General features: G+C 36.6%; 1 protein-coding gene and 1 pseudogene across 1 annotated transcript; both read right to left on the reverse strand.

The window, feature by feature from the left end:
• Positions 1–1342: 1342 nt before the first annotated feature.
• On the reverse strand, positions 1343–2793 carry LOC145009410 (uncharacterized; annotated as a pseudogene).
• A 1842-nt stretch (positions 2794–4635) lies between these two features.
• Positions 4636–8156, reverse strand: LOC145011724 (separase-like). Its single transcript, XM_078970454.1, has 8 exons — positions 7417–8156; positions 7030–7085; positions 6727–6800; positions 6034–6136; positions 5813–5923; positions 5455–5709; positions 4996–5341; positions 4636–4904 (listed from the first exon to the last, which is right to left on the reverse strand). The coding sequence occupies exons 3-6, from the start codon at positions 6735–6737 to the stop codon at positions 5674–5676; spliced, it is 261 nt and encodes an 86-aa protein (XP_078826580.1). The 5' UTR covers positions 6738–6800; positions 7030–7085; positions 7417–8156; the 3' UTR covers positions 4636–4904; positions 4996–5341; positions 5455–5673.
• Between the last annotated feature and the right edge of the window lie 12331 nt (positions 8157–20487).

The raw sequence follows: 20487 nt of genomic DNA on the forward strand, positions 1-20487 counted from the left end.
ATTACATTACCCACACATGTAACAGAAAATTAACATTAAAAAAAAAGTTAAGCTTAATAGAGTTTGCAAATTATACTTGAAGAGTGCTTTCAAGATAAACTTTAAGTAGATTCCATGGAGTCAAAATACAGTCCTCAAAGTCACCTGAACCCTCATTACAAGGCCAAGCTGATGTAGCCAGTGCAGAATGCATGTGGAAAGTCTCAAGGCCATATATGTGTTTCTGAATGGTTTCTGTAGTGGCATCAAAAATATCATTCGAGGGCTCTATTAAGCATTGAAAATTCTTTTGAAAAAGTTTGGTACGCAAATCATGTGCTTCTTTTGCATGATAAAGAGCCTAGATAAGAGAGGGAGCTCATCAAGAAAATATTAAGTTTTAAGTAACCCACTAAACTGAAAATTCACCACAGCAAACGAGGATGATTGTCTCAATAGAGGTCAGCAAGAAAAAAAAAGTCATAACCATCATAAGATATGTATTGTGGTCAATATCAAAACCATTATTAACTACACAGCATACCTATGGAATAATGAAACAATGTCCAATTACTCGTTCCCAATAGAAAATATACATTTGCAACAGATATGATGACTATAAATCAACAGGATGTTTCTAGTTTTTTACAACTAAGAAAGAACATAAAGTTCTTTCGGAGTTCATGATTTATTTTACCTGCATATTGAGAACTAAACACAACTTTACTGCCAAAATAATAATTTACTTCCTCAGACTACCATTCTAAGAGATTTATTTTGTATATAAACAATATCAAAGAGTGGACTTTAGGAGAGTGGAAGCATGATGAGATTCAAGTTCAACAACCATGATCTTACTTATGGTTTGAGAAATTTCAAACAGATGCGGATAAGTTGTCATAATTGACATTTGACAAAAAAGAAAAGGCAGACTTGATTTTGAGCTCTCAAAAATTGCGAAGAGGCCTCTTTAAATACTGTTACCTTGGTTTAAAAAAGCGCAATGCGCACTGATGCGATTAAGGTCCGAGAGGCCGATGTGCGATGCGAGATGCGGATGCGCTGGCAACACGTAGGTGTGGCGCACAAGTAGTAATTACCAATATATGTTTACCATATACTAAAAAGCAATAAAGATATAAAACGAAAAGCAAATATATAAGTAATGTAACCAAATGTAATGATAATTAGTTAAACAGAATGCAAAAACCATAATGGAAAAACCAAAATGCAAAATGCATGTTTACCATAATCAATGCAAGATGAAATCAAAATCTAATGGTCATGCAAAATGAAAACAAATTTAATAGTTATACAAACAACAAAATGAAACCAAAAAATAAAGATCCTAAGTCATCCCTCATCAATCATCATCAAAGTCAAACCCAAGCTCCATACCCATATCTCCCTCCTCATCACCAGACATGCCAATATCTTCTTCTATCTCTTCGTCAACCAACCCAAGTCCATTAGATCCAACTATTCCTTTTCCTCTATCATCTCTTGATGCTCTAGTTGAATAAAAAGGCTCATTTACCCCTGAGGCTTTTTCCACAGCATCCCAAGTCAAATCTTCACCCTCAAACACTAAATTATCATCTTTATCCTCCTCTAATCTCCCTAACAACCTCTCATTACTCTCATCTATTTCATTCAAAAGGATAGGATCAACATTTTCCTTTCTATTGGTTCTACGATTCAAGGAACGATTGAACTTCACATAAACCATATCATTTAGTCTACTATGTGCCAATCTATTACATTTTTTTGTGTGAAGCTACAATGAAAGAGATAAAGCACATTAGACATTTCATAGTGCATGTGTAATTAAAAAAAATAACCTAATGTCACATAACATACATGTTGAAAGGCTCCCTAGTTTTTTTCACAACTTGTTGCACTACATGTGAGGCTAAGCACACGTACAGCAAAGTTTTGCAAATTAGGGGTTGAAGATCCATATGATATCCACCACTCAACTGTAGGAAACAATGTTTGAAAAAAATGTTAATCTAACTTCATAATTATAAATCTATAATATTAATATAATATAATTAACATTTAATCTAACCTGGTGCTTTTGTCTTCCTTTGCTTGATTGCCATTTTATTACTAAATAAAGCGTCTGCATTTTGATATGTAGCTAATTCAGTGATTATCTTGTCTTGGATACTAGAATCTGGAACCAATCTCTCGATGCAAACATTTAATCCAATCATAACTTCTTCACAAGAAGCGTTAATTTTGTTATCATAAAAGATTCCAGGATTTGAGTAATGTCCAACTGCATGCAAGGGTCGGTGAAGTTGACATTCCCACCTTTGATCAATAATCTGAAAAGCTTTCTTGTACTCCTCTTTTTTGTTGAGAAACGATTTCTGAATAGTCTCCTTGGCTCGATCCATTGCCTCATAAATGTAACCCATAGCTAGCTTTTTTTCCCCATCCACCATTCTAAGGACCTTAACAAGTGGTCTAGTCAACTTAAAAGAATATAGAATATTTCTCCAAAACAAGTCTGATACAAAATAGACTTTAATCTTGTTTGCTATTAGGTCATTAGCCTTAACCCACTTGCTTTTTTCCCACTCTTTTGACAAAACCATTTTTCTTAAATTATCTTTTTGCTTATGAAATTGCGACAAACTGATGAATGATGTTGCAAACCTATCAGATGTAACATTGGAATATTATATAAAATCATAACAGAATAATATATATAATTACATAAATTATAAGTTAAGTATTAAGAGTCACAAACCGAGTAATAGCAGGTCTATGCAAGTTTCTTTGCTTGGTAAAGTTCCTCATCATGTTTACAACAGGAACATGGTTATATATGTACCCATTTGCCAACATACATCTCTTCAAAGAACTTTTCACCTTAGGGATTTGCTTGCCAATGTCCTCTAACATAAGATCAATACAATGCGCCGCACATGGAGTCCAGTAGAGGTGTGGTCTTTTGGCTTCCAATAACTTTCCTAAAAATATGAAAACAAAGCCATAAAATGTTAAAATTTGATTAACATTAATTAAAAAATAAAGTGAATAAAATAAAACAAAGTACAAAGTTAGAAAAAATACATTATTACCTGCTTTAACATAAGCCGAGGCGTTATCTGTGATAACTTGTATAACATTTTCCTCTCCCACCTCCTCAACCATGTCATCAAGAATGCCAAACAACAGGTTTGCATCCTTTGAAACTTCGGATACATCCATGGATTTCATGAAGAAAAATCCATGTGGAGAATTCACCATAAAGTTGATTATATCTTTTTGCACGACTGAATCACGCCACCCATCAGACATGATCGAACAACCTTTTTGAGCCCACTCTGTCTTGTGTTCTTCCTTTTTTTTTTGTAACGGTGGCTACTTCTTTTCTCAGCAATGGAACCCTTAAGTCATACATGCTTGGTGGTCTCATACCAGGGCCAAACTAACCAATTGCTTCTATCATAATATAAAAACTATCATATGTTGCAGCATTGAAAGGAATGCCTACACAAGTACACAACAATAACATCATTAAACAAATTCTATAATCTATAAGAGTATAAGATTAAAAATCATAAACATATAACAAGTTTATCAAAAAAAAAAAATGTAACAGCTTCTGTGAAGGAATACATTACCTGCATCATAGAACCATTTTGCTATTTCTTGGCATGCTTTATCTCGTAGTTCTTTCCGACACCTCATTTATCGTTTGTTGTTTCCCTCCTTTTCTACCTTTAATTGTATCTTCGGGTTTTGGAGTGAAAAACATATCAATTGGCCCTTTCTATTTTGGTTTCTTTCTGGGAGGTAGTTTGCTACTAACTGTTATTTCAATACAATCTTCTTCATCTCCATAATAGTCATCATCAAGGTCCTGTATCCTTGATACCATGTGAATGTTGTCCCTTGCTTCTTGTTTCATTTTCATATAATCTATCATTTCTTTCCGAACATGATCAGGGCATTGTGGGCACTTAGTAGCATTCGGAAAACCTCCAACAAGGTGTTGTTTCATACAGCTTGCACCTCCCTTTGTTACTTTCAAACAAAAAGTGCATGTAAAATTGTTTCTAATGTTAGGGTCTTGCACACTATACTTTCTTACAGGATCTGTTTTGAAGTCGGATGAAGCATCAACTCCATTCTCAATATCCATGAATGATAGTAGAAAGAATAACAGAGAAGAAGAGAAGAGAAGGTTAACTACTAACTTAACTATCGATCAAGAATGAGGAGGGAAAAGGAGTTGAAGACTAATAGATAAAGAAAGAGAGAAGAACAAGATTGTTGTGTGAGACTGTGATCGTGTGATCAATTTGTCGTGCCTCTTTGTATTCTGGTACAGTGGTACGTAGATCTCTAGGGTAGAAGTAGAGCCAGCCAGAAATATTTAATAGTTGCATGGGCTTTTTTTTAACATTATTTAAATAAATAGGTCAGACCATGATGCGCCAATGCATAATGCGCTGGATGCGCTTGGAAGCAGACGCATTGCCTGGCAACATGTAGGTCGCATCGCCCCACAGGTTTGTTACCCATAACCCATCGCAACGCAATGCAACAGACACATCATCACATCAAGCACGCTTTTTTAAACCAAGACTGTTACTACAACCTGATTACAAAGGCTAACATTCAGCAAACCCAATATCAAATCCTTCCTGATTAGTAGTTGATTCCTTTGACAATAATAAAATGACAAAGAAATCCCAGCCAATTAAGCATGACAAGTACAACTTTGTAACTTACTAGGTTAAGGGAATAAAATAGTAAAAAGCAAAAAAGTAACGCAATTTTAAATATACAAGATTGAAGAATAAATCAAGTAACTTGATCATTAAACCCTTTGCAATCATAGTTTCACTCAAATCATAATAAAGTTGTGCAACAAGGAATAATGAGTTGTTGGACAAAGGAACCTAAAATAAAGAAAGAGGTAATTGTGAGTAAATGCTAGATGTATCAGTAATCACATAAAATATGTTGTATCAACCCAAGGATCATACATACACTGTTAATGAGATCAGAGGCAGCCTGCTTGACTTCATGTGTTGTTATATGATTAGGCTTATAAGAATCTGGGGAGGAAATAGTAGAAATGACGGACAAACCCTGTTGAAATCAACCTTCTAGTGCTCCATACAACAACTTATCCAAAAATCCAAAGACTTGGACAAGTTACAGTGATTTGAAAATGTCATGATGAATGCATCACTCAAAGGTGAACCACAAAGTGCATGACTAAGGCTTCTGGATTGCCAAAGCATATGGTCAAGCACTTTTGCAAAGGAATATTCTTCAAGGTAAAAAATCTAATCATTGACTCGTAAATGTCAGAATGATGCTCCATGTAGCCCTGTAATAAAGGAACATAACAAACAGTGAGGCACCATAACAATATGATAAGAACATGGTTAATAAGAATAGAGGTAGGCTAGCTTTTTATTAGAAATGACCCGATTCGAGAACCTTAAGTGATAGCATATCAACAATATAGTACAGCAAGGTAGGAATATTATGAGTCTGCTCAGAGTGCTCTTGGCTCAACCATAGCTTTAAATAGAAAAGCACTTTCTGCAGATGCATCTATGACAAAACCATCTATGGCATCCTCTGAGAGATCACTGGAAACCACATCTCTACTTGATGTAAACATTTTACAAAAGAGAAATACACGGTTCCATGCTGCTAGGTGACATTACATAATTTGAGTGACTTTGCAGCCTACAAAAGAAACTCATCATTATTGTTGATGATGCATGCATAATTATAATTATAATTTATACATCAAGGGTGTAGTATTAGTATGAAAAGGTATATTCTATACCTCTTTTATTCTATTGATTCTGTATAACTGTATACCAACATTGTGCAAATAGGGAAAGAGATATTTCATCCCATCAGCTGAAATAAGATGCATAAGAAAAGTAGTACTCTCCTGCAATGAGTAAAGGCAAACATAAGCTCAGCATATAACTAATAATCAAAAAGACAATCAACATAAAACATGATTTATAGCTGTCTTATGATGCTTCAGAAAAAATAAACCTCGACATTTTCCTTTGTAGCAAATGAGAGTATGAAAGCAGCTGCAGCTATAGTGAGTACACTTTTCATGTCGTCCTCTCTTTCCCTTTCATATGTACTGCATCTGTAAGTCAACACTTGTTTATTATCTAATAACATATTGAATTGATAATTTTTTGTTCTCTAAGATTAGCTCAGTGTCACTATATGTATGAAAAAAATTATGTTACAGACAGCATTTAAAGTTGAATTAAAAATCGTGATCATTCAACGCATATATATATATATATATATATATATATATATATATATATATATATATATATATATATATATATATATATATATATAAAATCCATGGGTATAAGAATATATCCAATGAAAGCTTATCTATAGCTTTTTCCTATTTGAAATAAGCATTTGACAATTGCCTTTAAAAAAACAATAAACTGATGAATTTTCCAAAAGGCACGAAACTGAACAAGGAAAACTATTCTTGAAACCAGGGCCTCTTTAAAACTACATGAGAGTCCAAACCTGAAAAGTACTAAATATTACAGCTATACAAAGCTGGAAAAGACAGCCTAGAATCTACTTTAGAGCTATGAGAAAGCTGTCCAATACAGCTATATGTATATTCAAGACAGCTTTGTAAGGATTGTACATTAATTTATACTAACAATGAGCAAACACAACAAAAAATTTAACAAGTACCTTGCATTCATGAGCAAACACAAGTGTTGATCATCCAGCTATGAAAAAACTACATTGCAAACCATGGGCCCAAACTGCAAAAAGAAAACATATAAATATGTATAAGAAATGTTTCCATAAAACAAATTAAACTTCAACAGGAAATTGGTGAGATGGATGCTAAAACTTGCATCCCAACTACCCTTTCCATTTGATCATTCATGGTTGGTTTTGTAAACTATGACAATGTTAAAACACAAAAAATTTGGACCAGACTCCCATCAAAGCTTGCAAGTTCTCCAATCAGAAACAATGTACAATTACCCAGACAAATCGCAAGCAACTGGTGCAGCCTATCATATGTACACGCATCAACAAACCTGTCATGTTTACAACTCACCATTTCAGATAAAATTACTAGAGGTGATGACATAAATACTATGGAATATGGTTGATTTAAACAAAGAATTGTGTACTGGCCGTTAATTACACCCAGAAAACAATTACTTCAAGGTTACATCAATTCTTTGGTGTTGTTGAAAGTTGATTATTGTTGAATTCAGATAGGAGAGCGTGGAGGCGGAGAATCAATGCAGTGGATTATTATCAGAGTAATCTACCAAGTCAACACTAGCTTTTGTGCTCAATGAAATAGGGTATAGCGGTTCATATTGTTACTAAACAATAAAATGCAAGCAAGTTTGCATTTACCTCAACCACGGTTGGATTTCATTCACCATAGAAATTAGTTGCTTCGACCTTTTAAAACACAGTTGGCTTGCGTCGCAACTACATCCATGATCAGCACGGCAACGTCCTTGTCACCATTCCCTTTCCCTAATTCTGGAATAAACCCTCGATTTAGATTCCCACCTATTTCACCCGATATTTTCCCAATATACTCAAGCTCCGATAACACTTCATTCTGTGCATCTTCGTATCTGCCCCAGTCTTCATAACAATGTATCAACCGAATCAGATGGAACTGAACGGAAAGGGGTTTAGACGACAGTACCGACAAAACAGATTCCAAACAACTGAGGCAAATCGTGTACACTTCAAACAGTTCGAAGGCGTAACAATATTCGATTTTGGGGGTTTCATCCAGGCGTGTGGGGATAATATTTAGGGCTTTGTTAAGGAAGGAAGTGAACGTCTTGGCGAGCGACTGGATAGTAGCTGACGCTTCGGCATTGATTTTTGAAGATTTGGACTGCCTCTTGGGTTTATTGATGATGACGGTGAAGGGGTGGAGGTAGGAGGAGAAAAGGTAGTGGATGGAGGAGAGATCTGAAGACGACTGGAGCTTGGAGAGGATGGAAGATCCGGTGATGGTGGCTGAATCCTCCATAGCGGGTGTATGTGTGAGAGAGAAGGGGAGTGAGGAAGAATGAGGGGGAGTTAGAGAGGTGGACGCCAACAAAGAGTTCTGGTTTTTGAATTGAACGAAATCTTTATTCGCCCGCCAAATAAATTACATAATTACATAATCCTATCTATATATTGAACGAAATATTTAATGCTCAATCGCTCGTTCTATTATCTTTGTCACGATACCGTAAAATCAGTTGCATAATTACATCCTTTCCTTATAAATCGCAATAACTCAACATCTAAAATCATATATTTCCATGTTAACTGTTATCTTTTTCTTTTGTTTCTTTCCATTTATACTTGTAGACATAGCAAAAATTCGAGAGGGGGAAAATATAAAAATCGATTTAGTTGTTTGGCATACATGTTCTCATTTTAATCACCAAGTTGATTTTTTTGGTTGTTACCCATGTTTTATCAAGGCAAATTATCTTATTCGTTTTAACCTTTAATGTAACGTCTCGATATTTAACAAAAAAAATTCATTTTTAAAAATATAAAATATAATTCCAAAGCTCATTTTCATTAAAAGATCATTACCGTACATTTATTTAAACATAAAATAGTGTTTTAGCGGAAATCGAAAAACATTATTAAATCATCTAATGTGATTAAAGTCACGTTAGAGTCTTTTTAAGATCGAAAAAACAACCTAAAAAACAGTCATTCAATAGTTGTAAGTCTATGTTTGGTGAGTTTACCTAGGATATCATATACCACAATACATATTCATGCATACAAAACAATAGCTTGCGACCTTTCGTCGCTCTACCGATGTAACATCCCGACTCTCAGGTATAATATTTATATATTATATTTATGAGTAAACTGAGCAACTCGACTAGTGGATGCCCAGCTCATCGAGTAGATTCGATTGGACCACGTGGGTTTTACAACCAACTCGACGAGTCGCAGAGACCAACTCGGCGAGTTGACGCTGTGAGTGGAAACCCTCATCTTCCAGGTTTGTGTCCTATTTAAAGGGCCTTAAGCCCTCATTTTCGCCTCACCAGCCATTCAACTCCTTTGTGTGAAACCCTAATCGATCATATTGACTTGTGTGTGTGTGTGTGAGAGAGAGAGAGAGAGAGATTGAGAGGGCTAAATTAAGTAGTTTTGTACATCTTTGGAAGGATATTTGGAGAGCTTGGCGTGTTTAATCAAGGAAGCGTTGTAGATCCAGAGGTCTTCAGTGATTAGCTTTAGTGCAAAGGTAAAAAGCTTCCATTGTGACCTTCCTTTGTGAGATCTTAGTTTAGGGAGGTTTTTAGGGTTTTCCCATATTTGTCTTGAGACAATGAGTTGTTTAAACATATCATGGGGTTGAAACCTCAGATCTGGACTGTAGGAGGACTTGAGAGCCCAAAGATCTGAGCTTTATTGAGATAGAGACTAGCTTTTGTGCATCTAACCCTTGCCGGAGTTTGTATTGGCATTATGAGCCTCATATGTCGTGCATGAATGTAAAAGCTCGCAGCTTTACGTGACATTCGAGCCTTGGGGGGCTAGATCTGGAGTTTAGAGTTGTAGATCTACCTTAAAACGTCTGAATGAGAAAACAGTTTGAATGGACCCGCCGAGTCAATAAGATGACTCGACAAGTCGGCTAGGTTTTTCCCCGATGAGTTTGGACATGGGTAACTCGGCGAGTTAACGAGACAACTCGACGAGTTAAGTTGGGTTTTCGTGACATTTCTGAAGGAACAATGGGGACTCGATGAGTCGCATAGATGCACTCAGCGAGTCGGGTCAACATGTACTGTTAACTCGAGTGTTAACTTTTGTTGAGTTTAGGGTTTGGTCAAGACAAAATTATGGGGACCATGGAGGGGTAAAATGGTCTTTTGGTCATTCCAAGAGCTGAGAGAGAAAATAACTTAGTTTATTTAGAGTCGTGATTAAGTGTTAATTAGAGAAAATTATCCTATGTGTTAGGCGGAGGCTAGTTCGGAGATTCGTGTACGAGATTATTTGATTGCTTGCTTACGAGGTGAGTCTTCTCACTATACTTACCTAGTGCGGTAATATTTATGTGACCGGATGATCTTATGTGCTTATATTGAGTATTGTGATATCCTGCATTATGTATTTATGATTTATGTTGTGTATTATTCTGAGCTTACTGAGTTAGGACCGGAGGGTCCACTCGAGCTGTGGGACCGGAGGGTTCCACCGAGACACATTGACTGGAGGTTCTTATTCGAGTATAGTCATAAGAGGCTAATGAGATATGTGCGGTATTTTGGGGAACTCGCTAAGCTTCATGCTTACCATGTTATGTACCCAAACTCCCAACCTATGGTTGTTCCGTTTTCAAAACGAGTCAATAGGCTCATGTCTGCCACCATTCCATCGTCAACTCTTCACATAACCAAAATGAGTAAATAAAGTATATTGCATCCGAGAACATAGAGACTATACTTCGACTCTACTTGTAACATCCCGACTTCCAGGTATAATATTTAGTTAATTTACTTTCATAATTTTAGAGCAACTCGTCGAGTAGAGGAGTTATTGGTTGTGTGATTTTTAGAGTCTACTCGACGAGTTGGAGGACCCCAACTCGACGAGTAGTTGTTGAGTGAGAAAATCCTAATTTTCAGGGTTTGTGTCCTATTTAAAGGACCTTTTAAGCCTTCATATCCGCCTCTCTTGTCACCTTAGAACTCTGTGAGAAACCCTAAACAATATTCATTCGTTGTGGGAGAAAGAGAGAGGTTAAATTTGGTTATTCTTGTGCACTTTTGGAAGGAGATTAGAGAGCAACACGTCTTGGAATGATGATGGACTTTTGGATCCAGTGTTCTTCAGTGTTAGCTTCTGTTTGGAGGTAAAAAGCTACCATCTTGACCATCTCTTTTGTTGTATCTCTTTCTAAGGAGTTTTAGGGTTTTCTCCCATCCATCTTTTGGTTATCGAGTCACTTGAGCATTACATGATATTGAAACATTAGATTTGGTCTGTATGAGGTCCTTTGAGCCAAAAAATCCAAGCTTTATTAAGTTAGAGGCAAAATTTTATGCATTTAACCCTATATTGAGCTTATGTTGGCGTTCCGATCCCTAGATGCCATGCACGGGCGTAAAGCTCGCAACTTTACATGGTATTTCAGCCTTGGGAGGCTAGATCTAGAGTTTGAGACCTTATTTCTGCTTAAATCGTCTGAATGAAAAATTATCGAGGGGGACATGATGAGTGCATGAGCCAGCTTGACGAGTCAGCTAGGGTTTTCCCCTGATAAACTGGATGTGACAACCCGGAACCTTCTTATTGTACATTTAGCCAATTCAATAAATGTTAAACTTGTTTTGTTGACTTATTGTGCTATTTAAGGGTTCAATTAAGTGTTCTAAGCTTGGGTATAGTCAAGTTTGAGGTTAGACATGAGTCAGCAGGGCGTATTGTAGCAAAACCGGGCCATACACTCCTTTGAGAGGAGTGTACGGTCGTACACATGGGTGTGCGGTCGTACACCCACCTCCTGGCAGCACACCCACTCTTATATAAAAGGTAGACCCCTTTCCTTTCATCCCTTTCACTCCTTGGCCGCACACTACACCATTCTCTAAAGCTTCTTCAACCGTGAACCCTCCTAAGCTTCAAGAACGTGAGTAATTCATCCTCTAACTTGATATCCATGAAAGACCACTCTATGTAAGCCTTAAGTGTGCAATATTCGTCATGTTCTTCGTGTTTGGGAGTGAGTGCGGCCGCACACCCCCTTTAAGGTGGCCGCACACTCTTGAAACACCCTCCAAAGTGAGAGTTTGACTTCCATACTCGAGATAGACATGACCCTAGCCTTATTGCACCTTGGAATTGACATTTTAGACATCTTCATGTGGGGTGTACGACCGCACACACCTGTGTACGGGTGCACACACCCTTGTGCAGCAGCACACTCCCGTATGCGACCACACACACACCCTAGGACCCTAAACCCACTTCTAGGACCCTTAACTTGCACTAAATTCAAGTATATACATAGAACACTTCATGGATGCAAGTATGGAACTTGAAAACACCACAAAGTCACCTTTCATCATGAGTGTACGACCGCACACCCCTTGGGCCGCACACCCATGGTTGCACACACCTTTAAGGTGGCCATACACCTCCCTCATGAAATCCTTTAAGGTTCTAACACTTAGTGCAAGTAGTTCCAAGTCCCTATAGTGGTTCTCCATCACATCTAGTAGTGAAATACCCTCAGTTGACTCGTTTATGTGTCATTACGTGTTAATTAGGATCAAATTGTGTTCAAGACTTCACTTAAACATCTAGCTTTCTGTATCGATCCTTCAATCAAACCACTCAATGTAAGTTCATACCCCTACATTTTCCGTGTTTTTAATGTTTTCAGGGGGGATACAAGCCAAGCTCAAAGTATTTTATTAAGTTTTAAACTTATTAATACAATCTAACGATTTCCACGTTTAATAACATATTCGGATATTTTATCCCTTTTTGTAATATGTTGAGCATAAGGGAAACTTTTATTTTGGAAATCTAACTACATGGCTCTCATAAAGGTTTTTACAAAGCATTTTCTATATAATATCTAATAAACTATAGTAGGTATAGTTTGGGATAACCCTCTAAGCAGATTTTACCAAATCAGATTTCATGGGTGAATATGTATATACTATGGCAGGTTTAGTTTATGTTATATATTTTCTCATGAGTATAAAGTAGTATTATTCAAGGATAATCATTGTTTTATATTGTCTCTAGCTAGTAAGCTAGATTATACAGAATTGTGAGGCTCTACTTCAATATTGTACCCTTAGGTGTACATGGCTAAATCCTATCTCAGTATAACCATAGTCTCTTGGAGGGAGAGCGTGAGATTTATGAATAGATCTATTCCAGACTGACAATCTCACACCTAAACTGCTAGCTACAGTTAGGCAGGCATGCCTAAGGTGAACAAATGTCATTTAGCTTATACGCCTAAAGAACGTTATAAAGGTCTTTAGGTCATATCAAGTATGGTTATACGACTCACAAATAAGTATAAACTAACTTTGGTTTACGGACTCTACTCTTCATTTGTTTTATATGAAGTAATAAAACTACTTTTATATATACTGATAGTAATCATGGATTTCTAAACTTGCATCTCTACCTCTAGGACGGAGAATTGTTTTTAGAGAAAATATGGGATTTTCTCAATATAACATCGGCATCTCTAAAACCGATGGTTTATTTTCTACAATTAGATATTCATATTCATTCCATGATTCCTTAGATTTTACATACCTCGTATGAATCTGGAAGTCATGGAAGGAATGGGTTTTCAAACACACTTTTCATAAGAAAAATATAGGATTTTATTGAGGAACACTTTTCAAAAGGATCAAAGACACATTTTCTACCAAAACTAAATGCTTATGAACTCACCAGCTTTATGCTGATATTCTTTCAAACTACTTGTATTCTCAGGAAATCAGTAGACATGTACTTCATGGATTTAGAGGAGCCGGAGCAATAAGAGTCATGTTTTTATATTCTACATATTTTTGGTGTATTTAAAACAAGTTCCAAACTGATGTAAACACTTTACACACACACACACACACACACATATATATATATATATATTCATTGTAATGGTTGTGTTACTATGATTGCTGTTATACAGTGGTTGTGATGCTAAACATGACGTCCTCCACTCCAAAACGATTTCGCCATTTTGGTTTCGGGGTGCGACAAATTGGTATCAGATCCCTTGTTTATAGCGAACTAAGTATACTGAACCTTACATGGTATACAACTATAAACACTAAGGGCCTAAGTTCTCTAAACTAAAAGTATGCTTTCAAAAATATAAGTATTTTTATAAAAAGTATATAAGTATACTTGCGTACTAGAATCTGTGCCATAGGAAGAACAAACCAACAATATTTTGATGTTGGGACACTGCGGTTAAAACTTGGCAGTTATGTAATCATGTCTAGGATCAATATAGCCTGATCAACTATATTCATTCGAGACATTACCAACATGTGCTTGTGAGTGATTGTGGTGTTACAGCAAGCCTGAAACTTACCAGGAACAAAAACATTCAACATAAAATACTATAGGAGTATTTTAGCTAGAGCAAAACTCAGTATACAGATTCATTCCAAGTGTTGCTACCTTTTATTTCTTAAGCAACAACTTACTTGTGTTAGTAACCTTTATGTGCTTATCGCTTGGTGGAATAGTTTTTTATTATCAGGATGAGATATATCTTGTTTCATGTATCTCGAGGACTTACCATCCTATTCTTTCTGATTGTTTCTACAACAAGATGCCTCCCCGACCAAGACCCATCATAATAAACGACGACACACCCCCACCACCACCACCACCCCCTCAGTTCGACCCTGTCATGTTCCAGGCAGCAGTTACAGCCACCGTGACTACCGCAATGGCACAAGTGAAATCTGGTGGGACTGGAGGTGGAACCGACCCACAGCGGCAACACGGAAGTCAGAATCATCAAAAGGAGTGTTCCTACAAGGACTTCATGACTGCAAAACCCAAGTCCTTCGACGGAAGTGGAGGTGTAAATGTTTGTAGTAAGTGTTTGTAGTAAATGTTTGTATCTCCTAGAAAATCCTATATTTTCTACTAGAATTGTGTCCTTCTACCAAGGCCTGAATGTTCTGAATGTTTATTTGTTTGTAAAAGTGAGTGTTTCTCAGGTATGACTATCATTACCAAAATATAGTTTTACATTACCGTTTATGTGAGAAGATCACAATGCGAATGCAATGGTAAAAATAATAATGTACCGTAGTATTGTATATAGTAACTACCGTTGTACTAACTACCTTAAACCAATTGTTAACTAAGGTATAATGGGATATGATTGTCACCATACTTGATCGACTAGTAGAAAACACGACGCTCGAAGACATCGAAATGTTATGATATTCGTCACCCGTAGACCTGCAAGTCCCACTGTAGCTAACAAAAAGGTGTAGGATGGTCAATCCAGTATAGATCTATACACAAATTCACACTCTCCCTCCAGGAGACTCTGGTTACAAAACGTGACACAATAGTATCATGTCATGCCATGAATTAGTGGCTCACATTAATGTTATAGTATTATTGTATTTGTATAGTATGCTCTGCCCGTTCTAGTGTATTGTGTGTTCTCTATGTATAGTGTATAGTATGTTCTCATTGTATAGTGTATAATATGTTCCTCCTTGTTTCTCATTATAGTATGCTCTTTTCGTTTCTCATTATAGTATGTTCTTTCTGTTTCTCGTTATAGTATGTTTTGAACTGACTCATGTATAAACTGACTCTTGCATGTTTCATTGTACTAGCAATAATGAATATTAATCTCCGAAACTATACCTATTATAGTTTACTAGTGACGTGGTTGTAATAATCGAGTATGTTTGTACACCTTTAATATGCAAAGGCATTGAATTGATGTAAGAAACTTTTATATCTATACATATATACATAATATATAACTAAGATTCAAACAACCTTCGGACAAACAACCGATACCCTAAGTCCACAACCAAATAAGGAACATGAAATAAAGTAAGTTAGCAGTCCTAAGCCTTTTTAATCTTATTTATATAACTATATATTAATAGACATGATTTTGACAATATATACGTTTAAAAGGGAATAAAGAGTTTAACATATAAAAGAGTTTGATAAATGGTTTTGAAATAGTTTGTTTGATAACACAGTTTTGATGTATAAGAAATCAACTTGTTTGATAGTTATTAATCACATCTGATTGACATAATAACTATAACATTTCAACTTGTATCCCCCCATAAAAGCATTTAAAATCATTTAAAATGTAAGTTAGGGGTATGATATCACCTCATTGTGAGTGATATGGAAAGAAAGACAGACATAGGATGCTAAGTGTCAAGTGAAGTCTTGAACACAAACGGATCCTATTAAGCATATAACGATACATATATGTAAATAATTAGTGTATAAGCAACTAGTTGCAAGGTAGCCAACTTAGGGACTAGGAAACACTTTTACTGAAGTGTTACAATCACAAATGATTGCATCAAAGAGGTTTACGGCCACACAATGGTGTGTATGGCCAAGAGTTTACGACCAAGAGTTTACGACCTAGGTGGTATATAGGGATTGAGTGTAAGATCATGGAGTGTATCGCCGTACTCTCATGGAAAAACTTGCAAAAAGAGTTTTTTATGGCTCTAACTAGCATCCACTAAGTGTTCATGATCCTATTTTGGGACATGAGGTGAGTTTGAGGCCTAAATATGCACTGAACAAGGGTTTACGGCCATATGATGAGTGTATGACCGTACACCCTTGGATTTCATGCATTTGATGATGATTTAGGGCTAGGAATCAGGTGTTTCTTAAGCTCAACTAGAAAATAAAAGAGGTACTCACGCTTTTGAATGCTTCTAAGGAGTTCACGGCCCAAAAACCAGTAGGTGTTCTTGGTGAAAGTGAAGAAGTCTTGGAGATCTATCCAAAAGAGATATTTCATGGATGAAAACATGGATCTTCACTAGATAATTCCAGTATCAACTAATCGATGGAAGGAATACTTACATTTTTGAAGATCAAGGTGAAAAGCTTGATGATAGTTGAGAAAGAATTGAGTTTCTTGAGTTTGTAGTGGGAAAAAGTGATGAAAATGAAGAAATATCATATATGAGGGAGGAGTTCACGGCCAACCAAGGGTTTACAGCCGTAAACCCTAGTTTACGGTCGTAAACTCCAATACTTGGACTTTTCCAGCCTTTATGTTGCACATTGAACTCTAGATTATACTTCCTAACACTTTATACTTGAAGGTACTAGGCTTAGAACACTCAAACAAACCCTTAACAAGGCTAGAAGATAGCAAAAACAAGTATGACTTTGATTGAATTTGAATAGCTATACAAGATAGAAATTTCTGGTTGTCACAGACGATTATTACAAAACTTATTTCCAAAATAGTATAATGTCAAAGTATCCCAGAATCAATCATAAAAATTATGATATATGAGGAGCTGTACGATCACGCCTTTTCATTCTCGCGATCATCAGAAGTACCTGAAACAATAATCGATAAATGTAAGATCGAAGGCTTAGTGAGTTACCCCCAAAATACCAACACCATAAAACATTTCAATAACATATAAGCAAACAACATGCATAATGATCCTTTAGCCTGAATGGACCGCCTCGCAGGCCTTCAACTTATTTGGACCGCTCTCCGAGCCTTTGGCATGTCCGGACCGCCTCACAGGGCCTACATCCTATCTGGACCACTCGCTGGGCCTTTGGCCTGACTGAACCCCTTTGAAGGGCCTTCAGTTTATCCGGACTGCCCTGGGTATGTTGCCTTCAGCACAAAGCAGGACCGCCTCAACCCAACCTCCAATCAAACAAACATGTGCACATAAATATCATACACTAGCATATATAACAGTCAAACCGATCTAAAGGATCACTAATCATAGCAACATCCTATAATAATGATACAGACCTAACCAATCACTAACATAGCATCATCCTATATACCAGGATACCGACCTAACCAGGTCACTAAGAATATCACATCCTAACTACCAGGATGTAAATCAATAAGCATATCATGCAATAACCCAGATACAAATTCGTAAAGGGTCGACATTTGTGCCTTCGACCCTGTTAGTATAGTGAGGACAACTCACCTTTCAAATAGCTCATAAATGATAATATCAACCTCCTCCAAATACAACTCCAATACCCGTACCTACACCCATTAAGGATCCAATTCCATAAATTCCCAAATTTCCAAAATAACCCCAGAAGTCAAATTGGTCAACCCTTGGTCAAAGTCAAAGTCAACATTCAGGGTCAACAGTCCATGTTGACCCAACTCATTGAGTACAACTCACTGACTCGTCAAGTCCTTCCAAAACTCGAAGAATTGTGAAGATCCTAGTTGACTCGCTGAGTTCCCAGGCGACTCGTCGAGTTCATACGTGTCTAATTTTCGAGAAAACCCTAACTGACTCGTCGAGTCGTCTCGCTGACTCGCCGAGTTCATGCATAAACCCTCAACGCTAATCTCCACTGGACTCGCCCAATTGACCATGCAACCTATCGAGTCCCTTTAGTCCTTTCTCCATTCAGATCTTTATAAGCCATCCCAAAGCTCCACATTGCAAATCTGAGTTCCTAGGGCATACTTCCAACATAAAGTTGCAAACTTTACGTACATGCAAGGTGATAAGGGACAAAATCAAGCTAAATAAGAGGTTCTAATGGAGGAAAAGACATTATCTTGCTAAAGGCTGAACCTTTATGACTATAAGAACCAATATGAGCCTAGATCTGAAGTTGCAAGTTCAGATCATGCTCAATACCCGAAATTAATCACCAGCATGATAAAATGGCCCTAATCTCAATCATGAAGAGATCTAGTTAGAAGGAAGTTCGAGGCAACGACTTGTTACCTTCAAGTGATGCTAAAATGGAGTAGAATTCATATCCACAATTATTCCTTGCTCCAAGCTCCTTAGTCTTCAAGCTCCTCTCACCAAGATCTTCCTTCCAAGCTTAATAATACACAAATATGGAAAGTAATTACGATTTAGGATTTATGAGCTCAAAGGGGACTGTAAGGGAGGCCAATGACACTTTAAATAGGGTGTAAAACCCCAGAAATTAGGGTTTCATCCTCCAACTCCAACTCATTGAGTCGTGTCCTCCAACTCGTTGAGTTGCTCATTAAGACACGCGGCCAAATCTGTTCCTACTCAACGAGTCACGACACCCAAATCATCGAGTAGACCTTTCAAAATGAAAACATAAGACCGTAAAATTTATACTTGAGAGTCGGGGTGTTACATAAACCACCTCATCGGGCCTTCAGCCTATTTGGACCGCTCTCTAGGCCTTCAGCCTGACTAGTCTGCCTTGTAGGACTTCAGTCTATCTGGACCACCATAGGTATCTTGGCCTTCATCACAAAGCAGGACCGCCTCAACCCAATACACCATCACATATCAACATATATAACATACACCATAACAATCAATAACTATTATATACAGATAATCATACAAATCTCGTAGATCACTACAACATAGCAACATCCTATATACCACGATACAGATCTAACAGATCACTAAAACACAACAACATACAGTAAACCATAATATCAATTCAACGGGTCGACCTTGGTGCCTTCGACCCGTAAGTACAATGAGGAAAACTCACCTCATAGTGTGATGAATAATTGATCAGTACACTGCTCCTGAATACTGGCTCAACCCAAATCCTCCTGTAGGTTGCTAACAATAAGATAATCTCTTATCCAAGATGCTTCCAAGCTCCAAGCTCTGCTCACCACCTTCTCATTATTTAAGAACACTACCAAAGTACACCAATGGGCTCAAGATACACTATTCTCACCTAGGGTTTGCTTGGGGTCGATTTTCAGAGAAAAAGGCTAGTGAGGGAATGAGAAATGAGAGATAATGATCTTTATATATGAAGCAAATCCTAAGAATTAGAGTTTTACACTTTCTCAGCGTACTAACCCTGGTCAGAATTACCATATTGCCACTATGGGCCATTTTATACTCTTTATTATATTCAGGGACCAAAATGCAATATTTAATCATACTTAGGCTTATAATTGAAGATACCTCAACATCGGGATGTAACACTATTGAAGGAAGGGTTTTCCCTTTTGCTTCAATTTGAAGGTTCCACTGCTAAATCAAAAGTCTCCATTGGCTTTATGGTGTTTATGATAGATATTTTGGAAAATAAATATGTATAATTCATTTTGTGATGTAAATCCCGATTTCTCGATTCTTGTGCCGTCATACGATTTCCTTTTTTTAAAGTGCATGCTTATTGTTTCGATCAAGGTGATTCCATAAACATAGGCAGATTTAAATTCCAATATACCGAGCTGTGTGAATTAACGTTTAAAGTATTGCATTTAATTGTTCCAGATTCGACAGATTTTACGAATCTGATTTTGGTCGAGATTAAAAATGTGATAAAAAATATAATAAAATAATATATCATAGTCTAAATTCAAAAACATGCTCATAAATAGTTTGTGAGATTTGTAGCTATTCCAAATGAAGCAGTATATAGTTCGTTTTAGGAAAAATGAGATAAATATTGATTTTTATAACCTTAAAGAGGTGTAAAATTTTCATACGATCTCTGTTTTGGATGTTCTTTATATTTACAGAATCAAGAGAACGTTGTCTGTTCAAATTCCTTATCCACAACTCTCAGATATACTTAATTCAAACATTTATTTTTAACGTCACCAATTGAATTAATTTTTGATGATTTTCGATTCGATCTTTAACGATTGATGGTTTGAGCAGTTTGAGATGTTCAAAACGTAATTATAAATACAACATCTTTAATATACATCATAAACAT

Source organism: Lactuca saligna, chromosome 8 (genome assembly GCF_052625555.1).
Source record: "Lactuca saligna cultivar CGN05327 chromosome 8, ASM5262555v1, whole genome shotgun sequence".
NCBI classification, from domain to species: Eukaryota; Viridiplantae; Streptophyta; class Magnoliopsida; order Asterales; family Asteraceae; genus Lactuca; species Lactuca saligna.

Coding starts and splice junctions, on each gene's coding strand:
- LOC145011724 (XM_078970454.1), bottom strand. Junction 5,924..6,033: donor CTACAAAGGAAAATGTCGAG/GTTTATTTTTTC, acceptor TACTCATTGCAG/GAGAGTACTACTTTTCTTAT. Junction 5,710..5,812: donor GAATCAATAGAATAAAAGAG/GTATAGAATATA, acceptor TTTCTTTTGTAG/GCTGCAAAGTCACTCAAATT.